Source organism: Aspergillus alliaceus (genome assembly GCF_009176365.1).
Source record: "Aspergillus alliaceus strain CBS 536.65 unplaced genomic scaffold BDW43scaffold_13, whole genome shotgun sequence".
Taxonomy (NCBI): Eukaryota; Fungi; Ascomycota; class Eurotiomycetes; order Eurotiales; family Aspergillaceae; genus Aspergillus; species Aspergillus alliaceus.
The window spans coordinates 14,216-41,406 of NW_022474696.1; the positions used below are offsets into that span (position 1 = coordinate 14,216).

General features: G+C 48.1%; 11 protein-coding genes across 11 annotated transcripts; 5 read left to right on the plus strand and 6 right to left on the minus strand.

Moving 5' to 3' along the window:
• Window positions 1-160: 160 nt before the first annotated feature.
• Window positions 161-748, minus strand: rps21 (40S ribosomal protein eS21; the record flags this gene model as incomplete). The annotated part of the gene is made up of 2 exons (XM_032046703.1): window positions 161-395; window positions 717-748. The coding sequence occupies 2 exons, from the start codon at window positions 746-748 to the stop codon at window positions 161-163; spliced, it is 267 nt and encodes an 88-aa protein (XP_031901890.1).
• A 68-nt stretch (window positions 749-816) lies between these two features.
• On the minus strand, window positions 817-2,520 carry BDW43DRAFT_270739 (NUDIX hydrolase). Its single transcript, XM_032041361.1, has 3 exons — window positions 2,185-2,520; window positions 1,709-2,061; window positions 817-1,640 (listed from the first exon to the last, which is right to left on the minus strand). Exons 1-3 carry the CDS (start codon window positions 2,430-2,432, stop codon window positions 1,033-1,035), a joined length of 1,209 nt encoding a protein of 402 aa, XP_031901891.1. The 5' UTR covers window positions 2,433-2,520; the 3' UTR covers window positions 817-1,032.
• Window positions 2,521-2,677: 157 nt separating this feature from the next.
• Window positions 2,678-4,940, minus strand: BDW43DRAFT_270741 (putative IMP dehydrogenase). Its single transcript, XM_032041362.1, has 3 exons — window positions 4,644-4,940; window positions 4,280-4,588; window positions 2,678-4,071 (listed from the first exon to the last, which is right to left on the minus strand). Exons 1-3 carry the CDS (start codon window positions 4,831-4,833, stop codon window positions 2,930-2,932), a joined length of 1,641 nt encoding a protein of 546 aa, XP_031901892.1. The 5' UTR covers window positions 4,834-4,940; the 3' UTR covers window positions 2,678-2,929.
• Window positions 4,941-5,908: 968 nt separating this feature from the next.
• On the plus strand, window positions 5,909-7,215 carry BDW43DRAFT_299047 (oxidoreductase, short-chain dehydrogenase/reductase family; the record flags this gene model as incomplete). Its single annotated transcript, XM_032044662.1, has 7 exons — window positions 5,909-5,979; window positions 6,048-6,167; window positions 6,226-6,426; window positions 6,522-6,686; window positions 6,776-6,886; window positions 6,953-7,107; window positions 7,178-7,215. The coding sequence occupies 7 exons, from the start codon at window positions 5,909-5,911 to the stop codon at window positions 7,213-7,215; spliced, it is 861 nt and encodes a 286-aa protein (XP_031901893.1).
• Window positions 7,107-8,547, minus strand: BDW43DRAFT_270745 (DUF952 domain-containing protein). The gene is made up of 3 exons (XM_032041363.1): window positions 8,041-8,547; window positions 7,590-7,947; window positions 7,107-7,519 (listed from the first exon to the last, which is right to left on the minus strand). Exons 2-3 carry the CDS (start codon window positions 7,872-7,874, stop codon window positions 7,403-7,405), a joined length of 402 nt encoding a protein of 133 aa, XP_031901894.1. The 5' UTR covers window positions 7,875-7,947; window positions 8,041-8,547; the 3' UTR covers window positions 7,107-7,402.
• Window positions 8,548-8,968: 421 nt separating this feature from the next.
• On the plus strand, window positions 8,969-15,158 carry BDW43DRAFT_38127 (putative Ras GTPase activating protein). The gene is made up of 4 exons (XM_032049981.1): window positions 8,969-9,081; window positions 9,224-13,532; window positions 13,587-13,865; window positions 13,921-15,158. The coding sequence occupies exons 2-4, from the start codon at window positions 9,377-9,379 to the stop codon at window positions 14,808-14,810; spliced, it is 5,325 nt and encodes a 1,774-aa protein (XP_031901895.1). The 5' UTR covers window positions 8,969-9,081; window positions 9,224-9,376; the 3' UTR covers window positions 14,811-15,158.
• A 181-nt stretch (window positions 15,159-15,339) lies between these two features.
• Window positions 15,340-17,761, plus strand: BDW43DRAFT_270754 (ENTH domain-containing protein). The gene is made up of 5 exons (XM_032041364.1): window positions 15,340-15,516; window positions 15,611-15,642; window positions 15,751-15,830; window positions 15,891-15,972; window positions 16,044-17,761. The coding sequence occupies exons 1-5, from the start codon at window positions 15,435-15,437 to the stop codon at window positions 17,376-17,378; spliced, it is 1,611 nt and encodes a 536-aa protein (XP_031901896.1). The 5' UTR covers window positions 15,340-15,434; the 3' UTR covers window positions 17,379-17,761.
• Window positions 17,762-18,324: 563 nt separating this feature from the next.
• On the plus strand, window positions 18,325-19,363 carry BDW43DRAFT_270758 (uncharacterized protein). Its single transcript, XM_032041365.1, has 3 exons — window positions 18,325-18,464; window positions 18,529-18,578; window positions 18,663-19,363. The coding sequence occupies exons 1-3, from the start codon at window positions 18,350-18,352 to the stop codon at window positions 18,819-18,821; spliced, it is 324 nt and encodes a 107-aa protein (XP_031901897.1). The 5' UTR covers window positions 18,325-18,349; the 3' UTR covers window positions 18,822-19,363.
• On the minus strand, window positions 18,709-21,366 carry BDW43DRAFT_318443 (adaptor protein NBP2; the record flags this gene model as incomplete). The annotated part of the gene is made up of 3 exons (XM_032048703.1): window positions 18,709-19,403; window positions 19,516-19,519; window positions 20,158-21,366. 3 exons carry the CDS (start codon window positions 21,364-21,366, stop codon window positions 19,135-19,137), a joined length of 1,482 nt encoding a protein of 493 aa, XP_031901898.1. The 3' UTR covers window positions 18,709-19,134.
• Window positions 21,367-23,016: 1,650 nt separating this feature from the next.
• BDW43DRAFT_309443 (uncharacterized protein) lies at window positions 23,017-24,324 on the minus strand (the record flags this gene model as incomplete). Its single annotated transcript, XM_032046704.1, has 1 exon — window positions 23,017-24,324. The coding sequence occupies one exon, from the start codon at window positions 24,322-24,324 to the stop codon at window positions 23,017-23,019; it is 1,308 nt and encodes a 435-aa protein (XP_031901899.1).
• A 1,439-nt stretch (window positions 24,325-25,763) lies between these two features.
• BDW43DRAFT_38189 (uncharacterized protein) lies at window positions 25,764-26,585 on the plus strand. Its single transcript, XM_032049982.1, has one exon. It carries the CDS (start codon window positions 25,918-25,920, stop codon window positions 26,374-26,376), a length of 459 nt encoding a protein of 152 aa, XP_031901900.1. The 5' UTR covers window positions 25,764-25,917; the 3' UTR covers window positions 26,377-26,585.
• The last annotated feature ends 606 nt before the right edge of the window (window positions 26,586-27,191 follow it).

The window sequence follows — 27,191 nt, forward strand, 5'->3', positions numbered from 1 at the left end:
CCGATACACCCCTGGAAAGTGGTATATACCGGCCTGCAGTAGAGAGAAAGAAAGAATTTCCATTAGCCTCAACAAAATCTCAAAACCTTGGGTGATGTAGAAGATATATCTTACCATCGACCAAATCACAACGCACACCTTATTCCAATCGAAGTCCAATTTACCGCTGGCGGGAGGCGGTCCAGACGTTACGGATGTATCCGTCACGCTGGGCGAGGCGGTTCAGGGAGTCATCGCTCTCACCGCGGGCACGGATGAAACCGCAGAGAGCGTAGGTGTGGTTCTCACCGGTGTAGCGGCCGTTCTCGTCAACCTTGCCGATGGAGATCTGGACGGAGGCGTGGTCGTTGGCCTTGATGATGCGGTTGGTGGCGCTGCACTTGCGAGGCACGTAGCTGTGTGAGAACGATCATGTTAGTTAACACCATCTTGGATTCGTATTTTGAGTATAGACTAGGTTGATTTGGTAATTGGGGGTTTCGGATAAGATTTAGAGGATAAGAATATGGCTGCGCTTCAGATCAGAGAGAGGGCGAATCGCAGGGGCTGCGACAAGGCTGATTTTTCTTTTTTTCTTTTTTTTTGACCGGCGTTCCATTCCACCAAATTTCGCAGTCATATTCCTTTCTCTTTGCTCTCGTCCGCAATGTTATCCCCAACACCAAGAACAAAAACCAGATCACAAATTGGGTGGATGTAGGGACATTGCAACGTACAGATCGACAATCTCTCCCTTTTCGTTCTCCATTTTGGCGGTTAGTTAGTCTGGTTGACGACGGTGGAAAATTGGAGGTGCGCTGGCGGGTTGAACGGTCGTGAAAATCCGCGACTCTTTCGGGCGTTTCCTTAGTCGACAGTTGTGTGGGTCATGTGATTTTTTGTCGAGGGTTGAAGAGTGTGTGTGGCGCTGGGTGGGTGGCTGGTGGGTCCTTGTGGCTGTAGGGTTACTTAATTGGGTGTTGGTTTGTACTTGACTGTGATCGGTAATTTACTGCCATCTTTAGTATGTACATATGACATGCAGATATTCAATCACAGATTGCTATTCTCCTTTGCTTCGGATAAGACGTCTTTCTTCCATCGCACTCCCACTTGCTGAGCTGTTCCCTTTGTGAATTTCACTAGTACAACCCTGTCAGGCTCGCCCTGTCTATCCGTTCCTTTCAGTTCTGGCCCGGGGTGATCTAACGCTAGAACTGTCCGTCCATCGGATGCAACTTTGAGCATCTTGGGAGATATGCACTTCTGAGTCCATGGAGGACTGCCCGTATGTACGAAATTCACCAGCTCGGTTCGTCGTCTTCTCAACTCGTCTACGGAATCGGGTACTCGAGGCTGTTGGTCTAGGAATTGTGACACGAGATGTAACAAGAGATATTGCGGCGGGAACATAACGACTTCACCAGAGCTAGCCATCCGGAGCCATTCAGAAGCAGGGAGGAACCTGGCCTCAGTAATTTCAACACCGCCATCGCTCGAAGGAACCTGGATTTCTTCCCGCTCTCCTTCGGCGGGAATTTCGCTGAGGAGCGAATTCTCCGACTTAAGAGGCAAAGGCAAGAAGTACAAATACATCTGCGTCGAGTATCGCTTGGGTACATTTGTAGGAGTAATCCAGCGTGTAAAAGGAATCAATTGTTCTTCACCGAGTTTCGTTAGCAGGGGTAAGGTCTATGCGACAGGGATTGGATCTGGTTGGCGCTCGAACCTGTGTCTGGAACCGCGGCAGGATTCTGTTGCTTTAACCACTCGGCGAAAGTCACTTCATTGCGATGGATTCTCCGTCTTCCCTCTTCCCTCTTCCGTTCCGAGACTACTAACATCTCTCCTGAGCTCTGATCCTTAGCGAGGAGTATGCCGCTTTCTTCAAAGAGCTCTCGAAGAGCGGCATTCCTATACCACAAGGCATCGTCGTGCCTTTTTGGATCTTCGACTGGTGGACACTGTCCATCCTGGTCAGATAGGTTGCCTCCTGGAAAGACATGAGCCGAGGCAAATGACGTAGATGTTTTGACACGATGAAGCAAAAGTACTTCATTTTTAGGTGAAATGAGTACAACACTAGGATTTGTTAACTATCGATTCTGGTAGAGTCATGATTACTTATAAGGTATACGTGGTTTATAGATGCCATGGGTCTTCTATCGTGAATCAATCAAGTGAGGGCAAGTCCGGCTAACTAACCTTGAACTTGGCCGCGGGACTGACGGTTTCGGTTTCGGCTTAGGACTACCCTTCTCCGATGTCATCCTTGCAGAGGTAGCAGTGTTTTGTGTTGTTGCAATTGAAGAATTGTGTTTTGCCCAATGCTGGTCAAGATAACAATAACTTGCAGGGTGGTGTTGTATAATCAGTGAAGGACGTCTAGCAAAGGTTAATCGGCGGAGACATTTGTGTATTAACCGGGGCATTGACACATGGGGTGCAGTCATGGCTAAAGCAGCCGAGGTGCACCGGATGAGATTTGTTGATGAACGGATGATTGAGACTAAATACTTCGTACCTTTACTTGGGCTGAAGGGGAAGGTCACTGAACCTTTGGAACATAGGCTCATTTGGGCGGTATAAATTACCGTTGCTTACCCCGCGCTTAACGCTGCCGCTTCAGGCCTAGACAGTACTACTAATGCGGCCTACATCCTAAGACATGAACTACAACTACTAGACTTTTAACACATTCAAAGCATTATGTAAATGATTCATAAACATGGAGCACGGAATAGTCCATTTCAAAATGAATTGGCCAATGAATATCTTGAATAACAAGAAAGCAAATATCTGTATATCCACGCGTCAAACTCCAAAACCTCATACCCATACTTTTTCCATTTCATTTTTATTCTCATGCAAGCCATGTGTCATCGTGTGAATATATCCTAAATTTCAGGAAAAGCTCATAATGAAAACATTAGACGTGCGCCATCGCTACTTAAGAGTAGAGCTTCTTGTCGTAGCTGTGCAGACCGTGGACGTTACCCTCAGCCATGGCACTAGCGCTTCTCATTTCGAAACGGACGGTGCCGTTGTTAACACCCTCGTGAAGAAGTTCAAGACTCTTCACGCCAATGTCCTGCAGAGAGTGCTGCACACCGGCAACAAGGTAGGGGACGAACTTGGTGACGGAGCCACGGTCGAGGACAGAGCCCGCAACACCCTGAGCGACCAGGACGCTGTCCTTCTCAGAGAAGTACCGAGCAGTACCGGCATTACTAGCTTTGCTGTCCTTGGCACCGGCGCCAGCCTTCCTGTCCTCCATGGCGGCAATACTGCCCATACCACGGTAGGCCTTGACAAGCTGTCCCTCGTTGCTGACAAAGTACTCACCGGGAGATTCGGTGGTACCGGCAAGGAGACCGCCCATCATAACGGTCGAGGCACCCATGGCAAGACCCTTGACGATATGACCAACGTTCTGAACACCGCCGTCAGCGATGCAAGGAACACCGAAGCGGGCAGCGAAAGCAGAAACGCTGCGGACAGAGAGAGCCTGGGGACGACCGACAGCCATGACCTCCTGGGTAATGCAAGCACTGCCGCTGCCCATGCCAATTCTCAGGCCATCGGCACCGGCTGCAATCAAAGGTGCAGCTTGCTCCCGGGTTACGACGTTACCAGCAATAACATCTATGTCAGGGTGGGTCTTCTTGATGTACTTGATCATCTCGATCTGGTACATGCTGTTGCCCTGACTGCTGTCGAGAACAACAATGTCAAGGCCGGCGTCAGCAAGCAGCTTAAGTCTGCGCTTATCTTCTTCACGGGTGCCGATAGCAGCAGCGCAAATAAGCTGCTTGGACTGAGGGAGCTTTGAGGCCAGAGGGTAGTGAAGGTTCTTCATCAAATCGCTACGAGACAGCAACGAGACCAGGTTACCATCCCTATCCACGATTGGGAGCTTTCCTTTCTTCGAAGAACGAAGGACTTCGTTGGCCTCAGCCAAAGTAGTGCCAGCAGGGGCGGTGACGAGGTCAGTCGACATGATAGCAGTGACCGGGTCATCGAGGTTTGGGTGGAATTGGATGTCCCGGGAGGTGACCATTCCAACAAGCTTGGACCGGAGCGTTCCGTTTGCTGTGGGCACATAATAGTTAGAACGTGCACAAATTCACGATAAATGGCATGACAATGATTCAAATTGGAGATCAGATAAATCTGTTTCTCTACAATGCAACTCTCGTTGCTCCAGTGGAACGAAAGTTATAAATAAGAAAGAGGGAAATCATCACAAAAGATTTGGCTAGGGCGGGTGAACATAGCGAAAAGAAAAGGGAATGCTTACCAGTAACAGGGAAGCCACCGAAGCCCCATCTGGTCTTCAGCTCCTTAGCTTCTCCGACAGTAGCCGTAGGAGAAAGTACAACGGGGTCCAGAATGAAGCCGTTCTCATAACGCTTCACCTTCTTCACCATCTCCGCCTGGTCCTCGGGAGAGCAGTTGTGGTGGATTATACCTAGACCACCCAGGAGAGCCATGTGGATAGCCATGTTGTGTTCTGTGACGGTATCCATAGGGGAGGAGAGGAGAGGGGCCTTTAAGGAGATACGCTTGGTGACCGCGGTATCCAAAGAGACATCCGAAGCAGGAAAGCCTGTCATAGACATGAATAACTAGAAGTCACGGACGGTTCAGCAATCGTCCCTTACCGATATAACCAGGCAAGATCAGGAAGTCATTGTAAGTCAATGCTCCGTGCTTGTCCGAATCGAGCAAGGTGTCAATATCAAGGCCATCTCTGGAGGAATATTCCTTCTCCAGAATTTCGAGAGCCTTGGTGTGGTCCTGGATCTCGGCCTTCATGGCGCGGCCCAGGGAATCACCGTTGGAGATAGGCATTTTGAAAGAAATAAATCCCTACGGTGATGATAACTCGTAGAGATCAAATGGAGAGAAATGATAATCAACAGATCGTGAGAAACGTTCTGTTGATGGAGAAAGTCTTCCTTTCCCAAGGAAAGAAAGAAGAAAAAAAGAAGAAAAACTGGAGGAGCAAAATTTTGGCTTTTGTATCTCTTGCCGCACAAGCTAACGATACCTGCAAAACCATTCCGGAACAGGCTTAGTGACAGTTCCGGACCCCTCCTGTACCACACTCATTGGCTGGTAAACGAAATTTCTTTCAGGGCGGTGAGAAGAGGGGTGACATTAGACCTGCTGAGGTAAGCGTCGTGACTGACGAGAATTTTCTTACTATTGTCCGAGAACGGTATAGCCCAAAGATGAACATAAGGTAGCACACAGTAAGAACTAAGTACAGATAAATTGATTTGCAAGCCAATGTGTGCTTTCAGTAATTAACATTAGCGCTGTACTTACTGTATTTGAGAGACAACGAATGGCATTCACATCCATCGCCCTTAGCAAGGTACATGTACATACTCGTGGAATGTGTACTATATACCTTAAACAATTTATTTTAGCTGTTGGTACCTGGAATAATATATGTGTAACTATTTATTTCCCTTTCTCCTTATTTTCTTTTCACTTTTATTTCAAATAAAATAGAAAATGAGTTACAATTATCTTTAGTCTAGTCATGTTTCACATCCATGGGTTATTAAGGTAAAAATGAGAAGAAACTTAAAAAGAAATTAATATTTTGAACCCAGCTACACACCAGTACTTCACTACTCTTGAACCCTTTGGGTTAAAACACACACACATATATTATACACTCTTTAACTATGTGGAACAATGTATTTAATTATTTCTAAAGTTGTAGAACATTTCATACAATCTGGTTATTGCAACATTATGACGCCAGAGTGACCGCAACCAGCGATGGGCATGCTATAAATATCTCGCATACTAAATGCAACACTTCTCTTAACATGTTAAACATATGGTAATTTATTTGGCCTATCTCTTAATAATACGATTTACTACCTTAATATACCATTTCCTAAAAACCATGGCGTCTGCAATGGGCAAAGAAGGGACTTTCTACGCTCCGCAGGAGCCGCAGGCCCAACAGAAGCCAGGGTTAGTTGCACAATTCGTTTCCTGTATGATAAACCAAAGATAATTACGAAGCTAAAGGTACATATAAGGTTGGAGAAACACATGGTGCCGCCAAGTGAAGCGACCAAGTTGGAGTCAAATGGAACTTTCGTCGAGTACGTGGGCTCTGGTAAACTGAAGGACAAGAAAGTCCTCATCACCGGCGGAGAGTACGGTCTACCTTGTATGAAGCATTCCTGTCACAGGAGGATACTAATAGCAGTTTAGCTCGGGAATAGGACGGTCGGTTGCCGTTCTGATGGCGAGAGAGGGAGCGGATGTCACCATCTCATATCTGCCTGAAGAGCAAGAGGATGCTGAAGAAACAAAAAGATTAGTTGAGGCCGAGAAACGAACATGTTTCCTCTATCCAGGTGATCTATCTATCCGGGAGACATGTCGCAAAGTCGTTGAGGAGCATATCAAGAAGTATGTCTCTCTTCTATCGAAGAACGTCTCTAAAATACGGTCCTAAGGATCACCGCTGCTATTAGCATTGTAAGTCTAACTTTTGCACTTGACAGGTTTCAGGGATTGAACGTTCTGGTCAACAATGCTTCGAAGCAGTTTATATGCAAGGACCTTGCTCAAATTGATCTGGATCATGTGGAAGAGATATTCCAAACCAACGTGATCCAAATGATCGCCTTATCAAAATTCGCTCTGCCGCATATGACACGAGGAGACTCGTAAGTATACCGGACGTCTGTACTATGTTTTTCTTAGGCTCATCGAATCCTGTCAGAATCATCAACACTACTTCCACCGTAGCATTTAGAGGCACAGCTGGAATGGTCGATTATGCAGCCACGAAAGGGGCTATTGTTGGATTCACCAGAGCGCTAGCAAAGCAACTGGTGCCGAAGGGTATTCGAGTCAACGCTGTAGCGTAAGCTGTGCAACCTTCGTAGCCACCTCTCCAGGGCGAAAGAATCTCACATGTCTCTTTTCATAGGCCTGGCCCCGTCTATACGCCCATTCAAGTCGATACAAGAAAGCCAGAGGAGATGGAGAGCTGGGGTGCTGGGTCATCTATTGGCCGGCCTGGCCAGCCAAGTGAAGTTGCAACCAGCTTCGTCTTCCTAGCGAGCGCAGACGCTTCTCTTTATTGTAAGTCTAATCATTCTTTCTCAAGATAAAACTGTTTGTGCTATGCTGAGACGCTCGCTTGCCGACACAGATGGTCAAACTTTGCACTGCTATCCATTGGGTGACTAGAACATGCCTATGAATGGTTTGGTAAAAGTGAGCTTCATGCCTTCAAATGTTTGTGATTAAATTTTGTTTCCAATATGTACTTCGTGTGTACAACGTAACATATTGCCATAGTACTCAGATGAAACAATGGAAAAGCCCATCCATTCCTGCAATATTCAATATTAAAATAGTAGCTTGACCGAGGCTCCTAATATACAAGCCAGGGCGTCGCTTGTGAGAGAGCATTATCCCACCCATTGTCGTTGACCCAAATGGCGATGCTCTCCACCTCCTCCTTCCCCAACTTGAGGTCGTTGTATAAATGCTATGATCGGAGTCAATATATAATTTTCCGCCAGAGGGGGTAAGTAAGCAATCTTTACAGCTGAACTTACCGGAAACAGCCCCTCCTTAGGTCGCGGCCCGCATACGGTGCCCTCGGGATTTTCCCATTGAAGATTCTCAGCTACGCGCTTGAACGGAATCCGTAGCACATAAACAAGAGGCTCATCTTTGAAGAAGAACTTGAGCGTGTTTGGCACCTGAAATGCGGTGGAGAGATGAATAAAACCCGATTTTTGATCGAGCTCACTGACGGGGAGTCGCTCCGGAAGAGGTTCTCGGACGGGCGCCGATGAAGGCACGAGTTTATAGATATAGAGAGGCTCTTTGTCCGTCATATTTCCGGTTGTCTGTTGAGTTGTGAGACTAGTTCGAATGGTGATCGATGGGTTTTTCAACTGGCCTTCACCCCTACAAGGTAAATGATGGGTCAGAGTCGTCGATATAAAATGATAAGGTCGGCGGGTGAGGTTCGTAGTGGAACCGCCGTGATTTAAGTCTTACCTAAGTGGGTAATGATTAGTTAGTTAGTTAACTCACCACTACCAAGGTTCGACTGCAGAGTTTATGAACCACATTAACAGACGACAGCATGCGAAAGCTATCTATGTAACTTTTCCATAGAGGTTGGAAAACGCGGGAAGAATAATTCAACTTATGAGTTGGGCCCCTGTAACATGGGCAACCAACCCATCCTTTAATTTCACACTGACTTGCTCGGAAACTCCAGAACCCTGCTGATTTAACAAGATTCTGACCTAAAAGGTTGGTATATACTATTATCAAGTTGTTCTTGGAGTGCAGTTTGGCTTTATCCAGCAAGTTTGACGTTCAGATAACCGTACACCACAACCGACCTTGATCAATATATTGTGATGAACAGGCAGCTCGATGTGTTTCAAGATACAAGAGAGTGATAGAGATATATCTAGATAGAGAAAGCATGGGCTGAGTTATAATCTGGCATGTGATGAGTCTTGCCCACGTTCTTCCTGCATGGAGAGAAATATGCCGAGTGTGGGTCAATGATGGTCTGGTTAGAAAGCGTGGCATGACTACAAACTCGCATGTATAGAGCTTTCTGCAAAGGGAAAGCTAGCTAGCATTTGATTAGTGACAAGAAATTGAATGTACCTGGTAAAGAAATCTACATAACCAAGCTAAATCTAGCTTCCACTTGAGCATCTGTGCCAATCCTTCTTGTCTTTCCAGTACCTGAAGGGCCAGGCAGCGGCACGTGAACCCATCGGTGGCTGGGATGATCGACGTCACCAGATAGGAAACTGTGGCGCATCGTAACACCCTGGACCGCCCACCATACCCGATCGGGAGATTTGTTTTCGTTCGCCTGGGGCTGGGGGCCTTGATTTACTAAGTACTTACTAGTAGTACTTTCCCTCCCTCCCCCGCTTCTCTCACTCAATCTTCATCAATTTAATCGTTGCATCGAAGGAGTGTGAAAGTCGTGGTCTTGCTTGCGTTTATTGCATCTGTAATTTTCAATCCCACTATTAATCTCTTTGGTGTTTACTTTCTTTCTTGAAGGTACTCCCTGGATCCTTCTTTTTCTCTTTCTTTTCCTTTTCCGTTTCTTGGTTTTGTCTGACTGCCTTCCAATCAGGTATTCCCGGGAAACCCGTTTCTATATCAACCCGATTCTCCTTCCTAATTCTTTCCGTTACCCCAGGGCAATGCTGTGCCTCCCTTGAATCAGCATTCCATCACTCAACTCACCAGCGGATTACTGCTTCGGTTAAGAAGCAGGTATGCGGCCAATTGAAGTCAAGACTGCTCTATTTTCTTTAGTATTCGCATTCTTCTGTACGAAGCGGACCTAGTGATGTCAAGCCATTCATCTCTCCGACGCATTCAGACGGATTTCCCAGCCCAAACATCGAGTCCACTCCGCCATGGCTCGACCGCATCCACAAATTCGTCTATCTACTCAATGTCGACCAACTCATTAGCTCCCAGTCGCACGAGCACCGTGTCTTCCACTGGATCCGTGGGCCCCACCTCCAGCATTAGCCATAAGCGAGGAAAGAGTGAAATAAACACCATGAGCGCTGACAAATTGAAGTCTGATCCGAGTTGCTGGCCAAACGCGGGAACAACGTATGAGAGCGTTCGACGGTCATTGCGACCTCTCTCACAAGCGCCCAATGCTTCTCCTCCCGCTGTTAAGCAAGTGACCTACGGCCATGCGAGGAGCCGGACGATAGATAATCCTCAATACTGGAAGGAGAACCGTCCTCAAACACCCGAGCGCCGGAACGGGTATCATGCAGACTTCGGACCATTGAAGGAGAAGGACTCGCAAGATGCGTTTGCACCTCCATCACCCAATTCGCCTCAAAATTTCAATTCTCATGCTGTTTCACCTCAAACGCGGCCCCAGAGCAGGGCGCATCATTCGCATAGCTTGTCCACCCCACAGGCACCTCCATTGACCACCACACTTTCCACTCCTGAGTTGGAGACCTTTCAAAAATCATCGACTGGACATCTGCGCACATTGTCTAAATTTGCGCAATCAGGTGAAACAGAGGAGTTCACCATGGTCAGCCCCTCTGTAGTAGGCCTGCAGGGGCGACGACGATTGAAGCGTGCTGATACAATGGCGGGTACCGGCGACATCAATGTTAGCCGAAGAAAAAACGCATCGTCGTGGGCAGCCGGCAATTGGATGGACAAGCAACGGCAGTTCTTGCAAGCTTATGAATATCTGTGCCATATTGGAGAAGCCAAAGAATGGATTGAAGAAATCATCCACAAACAAATTCCGCCAATCGTTCAACTAGAAGAAGCTCTCCGAGATGGTGTCACGCTCGCAGAGGTGGTCCAGGCAATGTATCCAAATCGCACACTTCGAATTTTCAGAAACCACAAGCTTCAGTATCGGCATTCAGATAATATAGCCTTGTTCTTCCGATTTCTAGATGAAGTTGAACTACCGGAGCTTTTCAGGTTCGAACTAATAGACCTGTATGAAAAGAAGAACATCCCCAAGGTCATTCACTGTGTTCACGCACTATCATGGCTGCTGTTCAAAAAGGGCCTCGTCGACTTTCGGATGGGCAACCTCGTTGGTCAGCTGGAGTTCGAGCACCATGAGCTTGAACAGACACAAAAAGGGCTTGACAAGGCGGGGGTCAGCATGCCTAGTTTCACGGGCATGGCCGCGAATTTTGGCGCAGAGCCAGAACCTGAGCCCGAGCCCGAGCCTGAATCTGAGGAGGATCGAATTGAGCGAGAGCTACATGAAAATGAAGCTTTGATCGCCGAATTCCAAGCTCAGATCAAAGGCGCCATGATGCGACTGAAGCTGGGAAACCTGATGAATGACCTGTGGGATTCTGAGCATTTCCTAATCGATCTGCAATCGAGAATACGTGGAGACTGGGCCCGTCAGATTGTCCAATATCGCTTGGACATGCGAGCGTTCGCAGTAAATCTACAAGCAATCTGCCGAGGTTTCATTGTGCGATCTCGCCAGAAGGGTGACATGGAAACTTACCAGGCCCAGGAACACGGTATTTTGCAGATCCAGACACTGATAAGAGCCTCCAAGGCGAGAGCGCAAGTGAACTATCTTAGGAGCAAAATGAGGAAAGAAGAATCAGGTATTAAAGAGATACAGGCCGCCATAAGGGGTGCCTTGCAACGTAAGGTTATCAGTACTCTATATTACGATACAAGGGAAGCAGATGATCAAGTTCAACTGTTACAGGCTGCCATCAGAGGCGCCTTGCAACGAAAGGTCGTCGGCGCTCTCTATTGCGATTTAATGGATGCGGAGGATCAGGTTCGACTGTTACAGGCTGCCTTCCGGGGTGCGCTACAACGGAGCAAAGTTTCCAAGCAATGCGAAGAGACCCGATCTGCTGAAGATAACATCAGAGAACTCCAGTCCCTCATTCGAGGCTCATTCATCCGACAGCAAATGAATGCTCAATATACCGAGATCAACAATTTCCGAGGAAATACGGATTTGCTGCAGGCAGCGATTCGAGGCTTGCAGACTCGCAAATCTATAGCTCAAGTGAAAGATATGCTTGCTCAACAAACCCCTTCAATTATAGCAATCCAATCAGGAGCAAGAGCTTTGGCGGTCAGAAACCACCTGTCATGGCTTGCAGAAGCCCTTGGAGGGGCAGATGATCAACATGTCGCTCTACAAGCTATGATTCGTGGTAACGTCGCGAGGAATGAGCTCGAGTCTCTTCGTGAGGCATTGACGGAGCGCGTACCAATATTTATCAGTCTTCAGAGCATACTCCGAGCGAGAGCTGTTCGGTCCTTCTTGAGCTCTCAAGAAAAATCTCTCAGGAATGAGGAAGCATCGATTCTCGAATTGCAATCAATGGCAAGGGGTTCCCTGACTAGGACGTGCTTGGAAGTTGATGCTGAGGCACTGCAAGCAGAGGAACTAACAATCATTGATCTGCAGGCCCTCGCTCGAGCTGCAGTGCTGAGGATTGAAGTTGGTGGTATACTCGAGGAGCTCGATGAGTGTGAAGATGAAGTCAGTCGGCTACAAGCGCACATCCGAGCCATGCTTGTCCGTGTAGATGTCGGACAAACCTTAGCCGATCTTGCTGCTGAGGAGGACGTCATTACTGATCTCCAGTCACACATACGGGGATATATCGTACGATCAAAATTCGAGGAGAAGCGTCGATACTACCGGCAGAACATGGACAAAGTCATCAAAGCCCAGAGTTTCGTGCGGGGTAGGATTCAGGGCCAGGCATACAAGAGCCTCACAAGTGGAAAGAATCCTCCAGTTGGAACAGTTAAAGGGTTCGTCCATCTGCTCAACGATAGCGAGTTCGATTTCGACGAAGAAATTGAGTTCGAGCGGACAAGAAAACTAGTTGTTCAGCAAGTTCGTCAAAACGAGCTTGCAGAACAATATATCAGCCAGCTTGATATTAAGATTGCTCTCTTGGTGAAAAACAAGATTACACTGGACGAAGTTGTGAAGCACCAGAAGCACTTCGGTGGCCATGTTGGAAGCCTGTTGCCGAACAGGGAAATTTCTTCGAAGGACCCCTTCGATCTAAAAGCCTTGAACAAAACCTCGAGGAGGAAGCTCGAGCAGTATCAAGTCTTCTTCTTCCTTCTCCAGACGCAGTCTCAGTACCTTTCCAAGCTTTTCCGAAGGCTACGTGAACTCAATACATCGGAGAAGGAGTATGAGAGGATTCGGCACCTGATGATGGGGCTGTTCGGGTACTCTCAAAAGAGGCGCGAAGAGTACTACCTAATTAAGCTGTTGGCTCGCTCTGCACGGGAAGAAATTGAGAGTTTTGACTCCCTCCACGATTATTTACGCTGCAATTCTTTCTGGACCAAGCTCTTCGCCTCTTACATGAAGTCTCCCCGTGACAGAAAGTTCATGCGCGACGTATTGGGTACTGTTGTAAAAGACAATGTCATTGACAGCCCAGACCTAGATTTGGAAAGTGACCCCATACAGATCTATCGCTCAGCCGTTAACAACGAAGAGCTCCGCACTGGTAAACGAAGCCGTCGGCGTTTGGACATCCCGCGCGAAGAAGCGATCAGAGACCCCGAAACAAGAGCAACTTTCATCCAACATCTCCAGGATCTCCGTGACATCGCTGATCAGTTCTTCGCGGCGTTTGAGGAACTTCTATACCGAATGCCGTTTGGAATTCGGTATATCGCGAAGGAGATGTACGAATGTCTCCTTTCCCGGTTTGCTGGAGATGATCCAGGATTTATTCTACAAACAGCCGGGCATTGGGTGTGGAAGAATTACTTCCAGCCTGCGCTTATTGAACCCGAAAAGCATGGAGTTGTTGATCGAGGGTTAACCCAGGAACAGAAGCGAAACCTTTCGGAGATCGCGAAAGTGATTTCTCAAGTGGCATCTGGAAGACTTTTTGGGGCTGAAAATGTTTACCTTCAGCCGTTGAACAGCTACATCGGAGATTCGATCCAACGCCTTGGCCATATTTGGGGCAGCAGTGAGTAGCACTGTTTTCCGCCACGGTGTGTTATGGAAACTAACCTCTTTGCAGTGATCTCCGTACAAGATGCTGAAGCGTATTTTGATATCGATGAATTCAATGATCTCTACGCTAAAACGAAACCAACACTGTACATCAAGTTATCTGATATCTTCTCCATTCATCAACTTGTGGCATCGGAAATTCATTATATCTGTGCGAACCCAGATGACATTCTCAAGGAGGTCATTCGTGACCTTGGCAATGTCAAATCCAACGAAAATGAACTGATGAGCGTAAATTCCTCTGAAATCAGCCTCACTCTGAATCCCAAGCTTGCACAAGTTGAAGGTAGGAAATAACATTCGTCCATTCCCTAAAACTGGCACTAACGAGTCATGTGTAGATCCGGAAGCTGATGTGAAGGCGTTGTTCATGGAAACAAAACGATGCATCCTTTATATCATTCGCGTTCAGTCAGGCGCTAACCTGATGGAGATCATGGTCAAGCCCCCGACTGAGGAGGACGAAGAAAAGTGGATGACTTTGGTTCGGGACGAGTTGAGCGCCAATAATACGAGACGAAGCGCGTACTCCGAGGCAAACACATTGGTGGATATTGCGTCCATGTCTTATTCGGAGCTGAAGCGGACTGCACTTGAAAATATTATTCGGCTTGAGCTTACTGGGAAGATCCGCCGTGACAATCACTACCAGGATCTTCTCAATGCCATTGCCATCGATATTCGAACCAAGCACCGTCGCAGGATTCAGCGAGAGAGAGAACTAGAGAGTGCTCGTTCAACATTGGCCCGTCTCAATGACCAGGCCGCCTGGTTGGAGCAGCAGTTCAAGACATACAACGATTACATTGAGCAGGCAATGGTGACATTGCAGAACAAGAAAGGCAAGAAGAGGTTTCTCATGCCATTTACGAAGCAGTGGGATCACCAGCGCGAGCTTCAGAAATCTGGGAAGGTGTTCAAGTTTGGTTCCTACAAATACTCGGCTCGCAACCTAGCAGACAAGGGCGTCTTAGTCCACTGGAAGGGCTACAACGAACGTCAATGGGATCGGGTCGACCTGACGATTTCCAGCAATGAAGTCGGCGTGTTTACTATTGATGGCAGCAGTGGTCCAATGATGGTACCTGGAGCCAATGCACAGGTGCCGTTGGATGACTTGCTGCAGGCACAATTCAACAATATGCAGTTCTTGGACTTCTTCGACGGACATTTACGAGTCAATGTCAACCTTTTCCTGCATTTGATCATGAGGAAGTTCTATAACGAATGATGCTCCAGCGCGATAGGACTCCTCTCCCTTCTCTTCTCTTCTCTTTTCTTCACTCTTCTTCTCCATACCCCATTTTTCTTTCCTACTCTCCTAGTTTCATCTATGATATCCCTTTCCTATTTATGATATGCCACGCATGAAAAGAAAAGACATATCCGGCATGACGTATATAGACAGCGCACCATGCAGGATTCCAAGCCAATGGTCTCTGAGTTATGTTATTCCTTTGATGACAACCTGTTATTTGTTGTTGTTGCTGTTGTTATCTGAGATGATTACCCCATGTTATGATGATTATGCGGACGATTTTATGTATGTATTTGAGTAGTGTTTAGTACATGACGATATGTATGTTCTTTCTCTTTTTCTTTTCTTTTTTGAATGCAACGCGCAGTCAGTAAGGTGTAATTCAGTTAATTAAACTGTAACGTTATATTCTTTTCCAAAGATGCTTCAGGGGTTGCCACGTGACCGGGCGCTTGACTTGGAGCCCAACGGCCAAGTGGATTGATTGAGATTCCTTGACCTCCCGCATCATTGAATCCAAACCCTTCCACGAATTCCCCTTCTCTTGCCTGCTCGTTTACTTGTTCAGATTAACAGTGCGTGATATCCGATCGCGTCATGGACCTATCCAATCTTAAGGAGCAGGTCAGCAACTTGACTTTGTATGATCTCAAGGCGGGAGTCCGCAAGGTCCAAAATGGTACGTCCCGCATCATGCTCCCCGACTTGGGTGTTGTACTTATCACCCATTGCCGCTTGATATACTAAAACAGTAACCATGCTAACGGTCATAGCTGTCATGAATTATACTGAAATGGAGGCCAAGGTATGTGGCACATCTCCGAAGTTCCGTCCCTTCGCCAACGCTCCTTAATACATCTATACATCTATACGTACAGAATGACGTTCGGCGGCAGTCGCTTATATCCAACAGGTCCGAGAAGCTACAAATAATGAGCCTTGGGGTGCCTCGACCACATTGATGCAAGAGATTGCCAACGGAACCCATAGCTAGTTAGTTATCCACCTATTTATGACACAGCCGATTGCTAACCAGTATGCTGGATGATGCAGTCAATTACTCAACGAAATCATGCCCCTGATCTATAGACGATTTACAGACAAGACCGCAGAGGAGTGGCGACAGATCTACAAGGTAGGACTTACCGGAGCCCTTTAGATTTTTACAGGCTAGGTCTGATGTCGTATTCCTTGGACTATGTGCAGTCGCTTCAGCTTTTAGAGTTTTTGATCAAGAACGGATCCGAACGAGTGGTTGATGATGCCCGGTCTCACATGTCCCTTATCCGAATGCTCCGCCAATTCCACTTTATTGATCAGAACGGGAAAGATCAAGGTATCAATGTGCGCAACCGAGCGTCGGAGTTGGTGAAGCTTCTTGGTGATGTGGATCAGATTCGTGCGGAAAGAAAGAAGGCCAGAACCAATCGTAATAAGTTTGGTGGATTTGAGGGTGGCTCGCATATTGGAGGAGGAGGGGGAATGTCAAATTCAAGGTACGGTGGCTTCGGAAGTGACAGCATGTCGTTCGGCGGATACAGCGGGGGTATCTATGGCGATGGAGGTGGTTTCGGAGGCAACACAACCGACTACCAAGATACTGGACGGCGGGGCAATCGTTTCGAGGAGTACGATGAGTATGACGAAGCAGATGCCAGTCCGCCGCGGCGACGTGCAGCAAGTCCGCCTCGTGCTCGCTTGTCAAAGCCGGAACCGAAACCAAAAGCACCCGAGCCGGACCTTTTTGACTTTGGAGACGAAGACGTTGCTTCCACAACCTCTACCAGTGCCGGCAAGAAGCCAGCAGGTAGTAATGACTTGGATGTGCTCGATTCTAAACCCATCGATGACGATGACTTTGATGATTTCCAGTCCGCGACTCCCGCTCCCGCCACAGCGCCAGCGGTATCTAACCATTTCGCCATTTCACCGCCAGCAAATACTGTGAGCACCACTTCAAGCACGCAATTTGCTGCGCCGAGGCCGGTGTCTGGCACTCAAGGCACAAACTTAAACGGTCTCGTTGGGTTTACATCGATGACCCCGACTCCGACTTCGAGCACCATGGCATCTCCGACACTGTCGCAGAGCTCTATGGTTCAGCAACAGCAACAGAAGTCATCTCAGCCCAGGCCTACAGGATTCCAGGCTGCGACGCCAAATTACTTCACCTCCGTTTCCACGATGCAGCCTCAGGCGGGTGTCTCCAACCACCGGCCAGGCATGGCATCCACCTCATCATTCACATCCGCCAATTCGATCTCGCCTGCGGCAGCTAAGCCAGCCGCGTCAAAGTCCTCGAACAAGGATGCCTTCGGGTCACTGTGGTCGAGCGCCAGTGCCAGCGCAGGGCTGCAGAAGACAAACACAGGCGGAAACAAAGGACCTAACCTGGCAAGCATGGCCAAGGAGAAGGCTAGCGCGGGTATCTGGGGGACACCGGCAACACCCAGCTTTGCGTCCCCGTCTCCTTTACAGAGTCAGCCCTCCCAGCAAGGGGCCAAAACCGGTAGCTCCGGGCTGGATGACTTGCTCGGCTAGCCTACCTGCCTGTGTCTCTTTACTGTGTTTTCAAATCTTTTTTTTTTTTTTCTGCTGAGCAATATTTGCAATACTACTGTGATTTTACTGTCTTCATCCCCATTTTCAGCAACGAATCATTGGTAGCAAACGATGCCAGACCGTCCCTCGATCTCATGTTTCAGATTCTGTATATCCGGATGGTCATGATAGCTCTTTCGTTCTTTGCGTGGAGTCAAGGCTCGGGAGAAAAAAAAATACGACTTTTTTTCCCTATCAGAACTCTGGACAGACCCATTTCTCTTTTAAATAATTATACAACAAGATTAAGGTTCCCGTGTGTCTATTCCCAATCAATCATGGGAAAGATGCAACTTTGGCCAGGAAGCTGTGATGCTTTAAAAGAAAAAAAAAAAAAGGTCTTCGTAAAATGAGACGGGGAAAAAGGTCTAAACTTCCCCTTACTCATCAGAAAATATTCCCTGCCAGTTCATTCATCTCGTCTTCTGTTCCCACTCAAGGGGTGAAATGAGAACCATCCTTCAATGCGACAATCCTCGTATTTACCCTGTCCACCCTCGACGATCAGCACCCGCTAAAGAACTTTTCACCAGCCATCGCAGTGGAGAATGCGATTGGAATCTCTGTCGATCAGTACCCTCGGTCTTGCAGGTCTAGCTAGGGTCTAGCCAATTGTGGTCCACTAACCCCTAAGATTAACATTTTCGGGGTCGTATCGAGTGACAGTGATGTTGTTTCTCAAGAAATTAGGCTGAGGCTATTAGAGTAGGCATCCAGTGGTACATTATGGGCTTACGAGAAGGTTAGGCTTAGTCTTTGGGTTGGATTGAAGGGTTTAACTTCCTCGTGTCATGTCAACTTCTCCGTATATATACTACTCTGCAGCGTTAAGGGGCTGCTCACACTCCATACTCTATTCCCCACATCTATTCTAGTTCTTTTTATCGATATATTCCCCAAATTTCCCGAAAATGTACCTCGAGAACCTCCTCCCAGGCGGACTCTACCACCCCCTTCTCCCCCGAGAAACAGACACCTCCTGCTGGGGAGGCATAGGGCAAGGCGAATGTCTCGGCTCTTCTGAATGTATCTCCCCTTCCCTATAGTACAGTACATACCCATCTTAAAACACAAGGCTAATAGAACCCAGGCAAAGGACTCATCTACTCAAACCAATGTACCGACATCCCCGGCGGCGAGGTATGGCCCTCTCCTCTCCCCCTCTACACATCACCAAACACATAGAGAAAAAAGAACCCCCCACTAACAAAAAAGACAACATAGTGCTGTCTCCACCGCCGCTGCACAGTCCCCGAAGGAACAGGCTACTGCCGAGACACCCATAACCAGACCTGCGATGGGGGGAATTACTTCGCCGGGGCCCCTGTAAACCACCCCCGCCCCCGCTCCCTTACCTTCCTCCTATCTACCACCCTCATCTAGGAAAGGGACACTAACGAGAGAGAATCTAGCCCAACTGGCCCTGTCCGGGGATAAGTTCTATCCAATGCTGTGTGAAGCACGGGAATATGTCTAATGGGACATCGTCTTCGTCTTCGTCTTTGTCTTCGACGCTAATTCCTACTTCGACGTCCACGGCATCGACGACAACATCATCATCTCCGAAAGCAACTATCACTCCAGCAGGAGAATCCGGGACAGACACGGGTCTCTCAGGATCTCAGATTGGGGGTATAGTAGGTGGTGTTGTTGGAGGAGTACTTGTTTTCGCTGTTGTGGGTCTCGTTTTTTTTTTTCAGCGCCGGAAGGGGGGGGAGTCGGGTGCTGGGGGGGCTAGTGAGTCTGCTGGTGACTTGGATGAGACTGTTGGGCTGGGGAAGGATGTGCCTATGCTTGGGGGAAGTATGAGGCAAGAGATGGATGCGCAGGGTGGGGCGGTGCTGCATGAGATGGAGGGGGTTGATCGGGTATTGGGGACGGGGAGTGGTGAGAAGGGGATATCGGAGTTGGAGGGGGAGAGGACAGTGGTTGCTGAGTTGGATGGGAGGGGTGTGGTTCCGCCGTCTGGTGGGTAGTGTTTTTATATATCTATAATAGAGATATTTATCTACTGGGAGTATAACAGGGAGAGGGCCAATATTTTTGGATTCTTCTTAATACAACTTTAGTTACACACTGTACTAGCGGATCAATAAAATAATAATGATAATAATGATAATAATACACGAGAAGCATCATGAGTTTCTTGACATATACTATACTTGATTCTCATTTCCCTCCTGAACCATATCAGACGATGTGTCAAATCTAATGCATTATGCGACGCCGACGCTGAAAAATACAAAACATAAACATATTTACAAACCCCACAGAACCATATATCCCGATGTGATGCGACGGTTGCCGGCACTCGACGTCAGCAAGGTCTTCTCACAGAACAGTTATCATGATCCCTATCATATTATGCATGCACGCACTCTCCACCACCACCTACCATATAACTAGATCAGCGAGATCTTTTCCGCTGGTATCATATAAATTCGAAAGTTCCAGCCTGGGAACCAAGAAAACAAAGATATTGACTAGTTCCGTGTTAGAGCTCGACCATCTGGAGATGGGCAAGCGTGTCACAGAAGGCGTTTGCCCCGGGTGAATCCAGGGCTAATCCAGGGTTTGATAAAAGGGCCTCTATCTCTCCATATGACAGGTCGCACTATGTTGTGCCCTGTCCATCCCCACAGCAATGGACACATCATGTCTTCATCACAATGGTGCCATGTTGTCCGTCCTGCTGTTTTTTTTCGGTAATTTGCTTCACCATGTTGTCCGGGTTATGAATCTTCTCACCGTTACCGACATAGTCATCCTGAGTTGGCGTCATCGCCTGGTGGTTTCCGGTTGAATTAGCATCAGTATGAGTATCGTCCAATAATTCAGAGTCAGGAACACCATTCAACGACGTCAGTCCTCCTTCGATGTCCCGAAGCAGCCGAACGAACTCTTCCGGAACTAAGCCACTTTCCCCGGTCCGCGGGTCCTCTGCAACGAGCCAACCTTGGCCATGTCGATATGAGACGAAAATCACTTGACCCTCAGCAAGGGGAAGTTCGTTCTCGTGCTCCCTAGTGAAGTCGAAAAGTGCAACAGCCTTCCCATGCATCTCTTCGTCCGGGCATCCTACAGCAAATTGGAAGTCACCATTGTACCGATCACCAGTATAGTCTTCCTCCGATTCGTATTCCACATTAGGGTCATAACCCGGATAGCCCCCATATGTCCCCGCATATGAGTATCGGCTCTCATTTGCCGGGTATGTGACATACTCGCCGCCAGGGCCGTCATCTCTTTCATCCTCATCATCCACGTAGTATGTTTCGCTGCCGTCAGCGTTCGTGCTGACATACATCCCTCGATTCATATCTCCCAGGAAACCTGCGGCCTTTTGGGAACTAGGGCTCCTCCTGCGCTCCCCGTCTAGGTCCGTTCCAGTAGACTTGTTCTTCCGGTGGCGAGGCGCAGAGAATACCGGGCTATGGAGATCTTCATCCTCGCTATATGGTGGGCCATCGCCGAATGACATAGCAGGAAGCTGTTGGTGCCCGTAACTATGCTCGGTGCTCCACGGCCCAGTTGACCATTGTCCCCGCGAGCTATCCCACGGAGCCGGAGGATCGGACAGGCGCCGCTGCTCACTCGCCGGAGTTGACACCCCAGATGCACGAGGGGGCAGCGGACCGTAGTGTAGAGGATGGGTCGAGGGATACGCGAAATCTCGCACCAGAGCATACGGCAAGCTGGAGTGAAAGACGGGGAAAACATGCGATCCGGGACGCGACCGGTTCTGAGAGGCTAGGGAAATGTTAGAATGCGTGGAAAGACGATCTTTCGCATACGAAGATGATCTCTGACGAATGGACCGTTTGACAGTGGCGTCCGTGACGATGGGAGGCAAGACCGCTAGGTTGGACGCAGAGTCACCCTGCTGCGACGGAGGTGGCGACGCCGTAGAAGCCATGGTTGCGGTCATGGATCTCTTCGGGAAAGAAATAGCGCAAAAGACGATTGCGTGTCAGAAATTCGGGGCAAGGTAAGAGAATTCGGATGTGATCGCTAGGGCCAATTTCGACACATTTACACCCTAGTTTGGCATTGCGATCGTCTACCCGCGACTCTACTAAACTCGGGACTGAGAAGACCGCTTGATGTCAACAAGCAGATACGAGATGATCTTCACCAGATAAAGGAATGGGCGAGAGGATCAACAACGAAGGGAGCATGCGACCCTGAGGGGCACCGGCGAACTCCTTGCGTACAAGCACGATCTATACCGCTATCGTGTGGAAACTGTGCGGTAGAGGCCTATCCCAGGACACAGATATAAAAGTCACAGTGTACGTCAGGAAGCGATGGGGGCTCAATGGGTCTTGTCGACACGCCTACAATAACGGACAATCGACGGTAGGTGGGAGCGCGGCTATCAATCGTGAATCACCCCGGTATGGGTTCGAGGGGTAGCGTTCCGTTCGATAGTCGAACAAAAACTCAAGTAATCCTCCGAATCAGCGACTGGGTTGGAGAGGGGGTCAGTAAAGTGGTGGCCAATAACCGGTGGGCGCTGCAAAAATGCGGTTTCGAGCGTTTCGTCCCGCGCTTGCTGGTCGAGAGCAAAATGGGGATTCTAATTATAGCAGCAGAGCAAAGCGCCGCTGTCAGTGATGAGAACAAGTACTTCTGGCGCAAACTGAATGGCAGGGCATTAACGAGGAAAATTAAAATTGTAGGAAGGATTATGTGCATGACAAGACCTGCAGAATAGGATAGGATAGGAAATTGGACGGTGGAGGAGGGACCCAGCGGTAGGAGAGGCTTGTCGGAGATTACTTACACTGAAGACTGGCCTTGAAGCGTTACGGATCAACGAGGCGCAGTCGGCTGCGTTGTGGAGTTCTTGCTGGCCACTGGGGAGGTTAACAATCATTCACTCGACAGATCACAGAGAAAGAAGGGTAAGCAAGACCACTGAACATTGAAGTAGTATGTCTCGATCAACAATCGTCTTTCCTCACGCCCACAGCTGTAAGTCACTTTTACTTTCTTACTCTTAGTAAAGCATTTTCTTAGTCGATGCGGCACGTGCACGTGACAAAGACCGTTAGCGTGTTTCAGAGTACCATGCCTTGAACCATTCCTGATTGGTCCCTGAATGCCTCAGGTACATACTCATACCTCATAGAGTCATACTAGTACTTGTGCACCACCTCCTCGCATCATTTATTCAAATGGCTGTCACCCACCCTTACCGATCGGAAGGCAAGGAAGGCAAGGAAGCAAGATTTAGGTTTACGTTCCTCTGATCCTCTTGCTTATGGCTGGTCTTTTTTTCTACTGTGGATAAACTTTCTATTGAAATGCGAGTCTTCTAATACAACAAGAGCATTCTCGATTATAGAGAACTATGACCGGAGAAAAATTTTTTTTTTTTTCTATCTCAAAGGGACACTATAGCGCTCCAAGAACGAAGAACGCTAATAGGCCCGGCTGCCTGACCGGAACTTGACCACAGAAACACTTGGTCGCCGATGTTCTTTTCACCCAAAGGATTAAAGTCAGCCAGCCACCCGCAAAAGTTGCAGTGACAAATCAAGGCCCAGGTATGTAAATGCAAGGGGACAGACATTCAGTGGCTCGAGCTGGCAGAACAGCCAGGAACTACGGTTTTCACCATTGTAACAAAAGATGTTACTGTTGCTGTTGCCTGTGGCGCCATTGCCATTGGGGCTTGGACAGGCGACGTAGAAGCCTCCCCTCTCGGAGAGGTAGAAGACACAGTGGCGGGAGAATTTATAGAGCTGATTAGAGCAGCTGCTTTCGAAGAGTTTGGAATTGCTGGCGCTGAGATGCTGGGTTCCACTGAGCCTCCTACCCTCGAGGAGCTTGCCGTGGCTGAACTGCTGAGTGTTGCTGCGCCACCTGCTATCGGAGAGCTCGATGTTGCAAGTCTTGAACTGCTAGGCCCCATCGAGCCTCCCGATTTCCAAGGGACTGGTACTATAGGTGTTGAGCTACCGGGTACCGCTGACCCTCCCGCTATCGGAGAGCTCTGCGCAGAGCCGGAAGTCCCAGAGTCAAAGATTTCTGCAAACTGGTCTGGTATGGCGGCACCATTCAACGATTGGTCTTGGATATAGCCCGCTGCTACATGTGATTGGGTCCCAGGATTGGCTACGACGTCAATATCAATGCAGGTTGTATATATTTCCTGCTTTGCTCCCTCTCCGAAAGTAGGCCAGTCCCAGACCCAGTAAAGAGTATATGGTTTCCCAGATGGTGCCTTGGACGGCAGTGCAATATCTGTCTGACACCATAAATTGGTACCCATCAACGGATCTGCAGCATGAGGAAATTTAGCTTGGCGAGACTTTGAAATGTCACCATTGTTGATCTGGTAGCAACGGCCATCGTCGAAGTTTTGTATTGATAGGAGCAGACCACGTCGATCACCCCCAGTACCATCTTTATTCCATACCTTATGCACCTCCATTATCTTCTCGTCCTCTTTTGGATCGGTCGTTCCGTACACATATATCTTTCCACTATGCTCAGGCTTCCCAGGGGGAATATTAGGTTGTGTGACATGACCGTTTTCTTGGTAGCGGAGGGCAATGGCAGCGCCAGCGCTTGCCTGCAGTCTCGGACTTCCATCGGTCTGTACCGGCTTCCGTTGGGTGTCCTTACATAGGTAATCATCTGGGAGCAACTTGGTACGGCCTTGTGGTGGAACTAGGTTCTGCATCAGAGGGTCTTTGTACCCAGGACTCGAGCGAAGCACGTTCCCTCTTGAATAGCCTGGAGTTCCAACAAAGGTGCCATTTGGTGCAATAACCATGAGTTGTTCAACCCATGAATGAGCGTCGATCGCCGAGGCTAGCCAAAGGAAAGAAAGCAGCCCCAGGCCACCTTTCCAGGCACTGAGCTCGAAGCCCATGCTTTTTATGTGTCTTTGTCGTTATGGATGACTAGGAATTCGAAAAGAATGCAACAGGCACCGACCAGCGGAGTACATGGATTGTAAAATCAATCTAGGCCATTGATTAGCGAAATGAGTCAAGCAACTAGAAGCCGGCCAGAGCGCACCAACACGTCTTAAATACTCATAATGCTCTAGTGATTTCTTTATCTTCTCCGGGGTCTTTTCTCTTTGTTTTCAGCGAACACAATCGTATTATAATGAATGAATGTAGTAATATGGAGGAGCAGGACAATTGGTCTTTTAGAACAAATCTTCAAAGGAAGTCGTGCCGAATGTACAACAATGAGGCATGAAAAACCGGTATTCACCGGAGACGGTTGACAATAAATATACAACAATAGAAGTGTTCTTTGAGGGGACCCTCGTCCGGCTTGCCAATGAGATCCTCCTAATACGTCACACATCATTCAATATCAGTGGTATGTACGGATCCTTGTGGTGCCCACAAGGAGACACTCGAAACACAACGCACAAGGCGAGTCTATAGCAATGTCAATAGTAACAACGGGGTCCTATGCGGCGCCAAAGGATGAGAAAGAGAGAAGGGAAGCAAAATACAGATGACCATAGCCAATCAATACGTCTTTCGACGTCATGGCTCAGGCACCCTCTGCTTCTTGAAGTGTTACGGAACCCAGCACATCAGTTGCATCACATCCGTTAGCTGTCCCAATTTAGAAAATTATCAAATCGGCCCAATACGATAGGGTGCCCTGGAACCGTGGGAGACCTCGGGATTTTCCCATCTGCACAACATTTCCCCAAATAGTAGCGGCGCTTACCTGCGTGGGTCGAGGCTCTCTTGGTCCCAGGATCCTGGGCATGGTAGTATGGCATTCCCAGTGTTGCAGAAAGACAAACACTGAGGACATCCAAGATCACTCATTGGTTGTAGTTCTGTACCTTGGCGCTAAGATCGAGGTCCTTCCCTGAGGTCACTGAGATCTCGAGAATCGCTCTTCAAGGCGGCACAGCCCGTCGTTGCATGATCTGAAACAGTCTTAGACTACTGTACGCTATATCGAGACATTGTGACAAAATTAGGGTATTACCACAGACATTGGACGCCCAAGCGCTAAAACATATTTGGCAGGGCCCCCTCCTGCCCCACTCTGTTTTTCCTCTTCTTGAAGGCACGGCGCGAATGGAAACAGTCAGTTTTGACAGCATTAGTAGAAGGACAGGTACCGAGTACACTAGGTACCTCGTGAGCCGTTGAGAGTAGAGTTCAAGATAATGCAATCTAATGCTCCGTCGATCAAATACATAATCCTAGATATACCCTGAGCTTTCCCATCCGGTCCATGGGTATGAGATCGAGGAAGAAGAGAAACGCTTCATACTAAGTACACATCCGTTTTAAGCCCGATCCGGCATCGGGCTTCGAAGCCATCGTTCGCCCTCGCATTTCCCTTCCTAGTTGCTTGGCGCGGACAGAAATCTCCACAAAAATTCGGTATTCATTGTTTTGGTCTTTCGGCTCGCTTGTTTCTCTGGATCAATTGGTCCCAAGAGTCACACGCGTCTTTTGACCATCAAGGTATCCAGATGGTTCCATTGTCTCTGACCAACTTGTATTGTTCATCCCGGCACAAGCGTCGAGAGCACAATGCCTCAGGCTTCTCATATGACCTGCCCTCACGAGGAAATGGTGCAAGGTTAGTCGGATTGAGAATGTTAACCATCCTCGCGATTAAATCGTCTCGTATTTGGATCAGCTGGCTCTGGGGCTCCTCTCCAACTCACCTCGGGCTTCTTTTTTTTTTCTTTGATTTCGGGTTCCTTTCAAGGATCCAAGTCCTTCCTCAGATCTCACTACGCGGATGTGTCAAACATGGAAATTTAAACGGAAGAAATACCACATCGATGGGGATAGTCGCATTTCATTTGGGCCGTATGGAGGGTGATTGGAGAGAGATGAAGAGATTGATTAGATGGAAATGTGGGTATCATGTTATCTCCGACGGATCAAGGACTCCTCAGTGGATTGGAGTAATTTATCGTTAATGTTATACACAAATCAAGCCCTTGGCCCTTGTGTCCACTTGGCTTAAACCGTCCCACAGAAACAAGCCGTGGAAGACCGGTTTTGGTGGTGAATTGGCTGGGATGCTGTGGCAAAAGAACGGAACCCGCCCTTTTCAGTTACATAAAAATACCTCAGAAGAGTCGTAAGCATGATACGAAAGTATGGAGTAAGGAAGGTAGGGTATCACCCAGCGGATAGTCCACTGCCATTGAAAGGTGAGGAAGGGGGAATTACTAGTACCTTTGTTTAGAGAATGTTGTTCTCTCACTCACTCATACTCTAGTTTTTGTATTTCACCATCTTCGTTCCCAATGACAGCCACCCCTGAGCCATAAATCGAGGGTGATCATACATGATGCAGTATGGATCTACAAACTAACTTTCATGCATCTATCCTATGAGGTACATAGTAGTAGTACTTGGGTAAATCCCTGTTTTGGTATCGGAACTCTGGACCTTATTGGCTTTCTATCCAGATTAACGATGGTGGAAAATATGGAGACAATGATTCATCGACAGGTATTGAAGGTTATTTTGATTTTTTGTATATTATACATACAGCATGTAACAATGATGCAGTGCACCCTACTTCCTGATATCGGTTGATACAGCATACTGGTATGCAATGTCCTGCGAGGGGGGAGGAAGAAAATCTTGCCTTCTTATCTCGTTCCCTTTGACGCATCTGATCTCACCGTAAGAAGAATAGCCCCCAAAAAAAAAGAAAGGAAAAGAAGATCAGTGCTGTCGACTTCGTGGCAGGCTGACTCTGACCTCTCTCAGGGCTATAAAA

Coding starts and splice junctions, on each gene's coding strand:
- BDW43DRAFT_270739 (XM_032041361.1), bottom strand. CDS start 2,432: ATGACTGCACCCCATGTGTCAATGCCCCGGTTAATACACAAATGTCTC. Junction 2,062..2,184: donor GTCCCGCGGCCAAGTTCAAG/GTTAGTTAGCCG, acceptor AACAAATCCTAG/TGTTGTACTCATTTCACCTA. Junction 1,641..1,708: donor TGCCGCGGTTCCAGACACAG/GTTCGAGCGCCA, acceptor AACTCGGTGAAG/AACAATTGATTCCTTTTACA.
- BDW43DRAFT_270741 (XM_032041362.1), bottom strand. CDS start 4,833: ATGCCTATCTCCAACGGTGATTCCCTGGGCCGCGCCATGAAGGCCGAG. Junction 4,589..4,643: donor GATCTTGCCTGGTTATATCG/GTAAGGGACGAT, acceptor TGTCTATGACAG/GCTTTCCTGCTTCGGATGTC. Junction 4,072..4,279: donor CGGTGGCTTCCCTGTTACTG/GTAAGCATTCCC, acceptor ATGTGCCCACAG/CAAACGGAACGCTCCGGTCC.
- BDW43DRAFT_270745 (XM_032041363.1), bottom strand. CDS start 7,874: ATGACGGACAAAGAGCCTCTCTATATCTATAAACTCGTGCCTTCATCG. Junction 7,520..7,589: donor CTAAGGAGGGGCTGTTTCCG/GTAAGTTCAGCT, acceptor CTCCGATCATAG/CATTTATACAACGACCTCAA.
- BDW43DRAFT_38127 (XM_032049981.1), top strand. CDS start 9,377: ATGTCAAGCCATTCATCTCTCCGACGCATTCAGACGGATTTCCCAGCC. Junction 13,533..13,586: donor TGGCCATATTTGGGGCAGCA/GTGAGTAGCACT, acceptor ACCTCTTTGCAG/TGATCTCCGTACAAGATGCT. Junction 13,866..13,920: donor CAAGCTTGCACAAGTTGAAG/GTAGGAAATAAC, acceptor AGTCATGTGTAG/ATCCGGAAGCTGATGTGAAG.
- BDW43DRAFT_270754 (XM_032041364.1), top strand. CDS start 15,435: ATGGACCTATCCAATCTTAAGGAGCAGGTCAGCAACTTGACTTTGTAT. Junction 15,517..15,610: donor AGTCCGCAAGGTCCAAAATG/GTACGTCCCGCA, acceptor TAACGGTCATAG/CTGTCATGAATTATACTGAA. Junction 15,643..15,750: donor ATACTGAAATGGAGGCCAAG/GTATGTGGCACA, acceptor TATATCCAACAG/GTCCGAGAAGCTACAAATAA.
- BDW43DRAFT_270758 (XM_032041365.1), top strand. CDS start 18,350: ATGTACCTCGAGAACCTCCTCCCAGGCGGACTCTACCACCCCCTTCTC. Junction 18,465..18,528: donor ATGTCTCGGCTCTTCTGAAT/GTATCTCCCCTT, acceptor AATAGAACCCAG/GCAAAGGACTCATCTACTCA. Junction 18,579..18,662: donor CCGACATCCCCGGCGGCGAG/GTATGGCCCTCT, acceptor AAGACAACATAG/TGCTGTCTCCACCGCCGCTG.
- BDW43DRAFT_38189 (XM_032049982.1), top strand. CDS start 25,918: ATGGTTCCATTGTCTCTGACCAACTTGTATTGTTCATCCCGGCACAAG.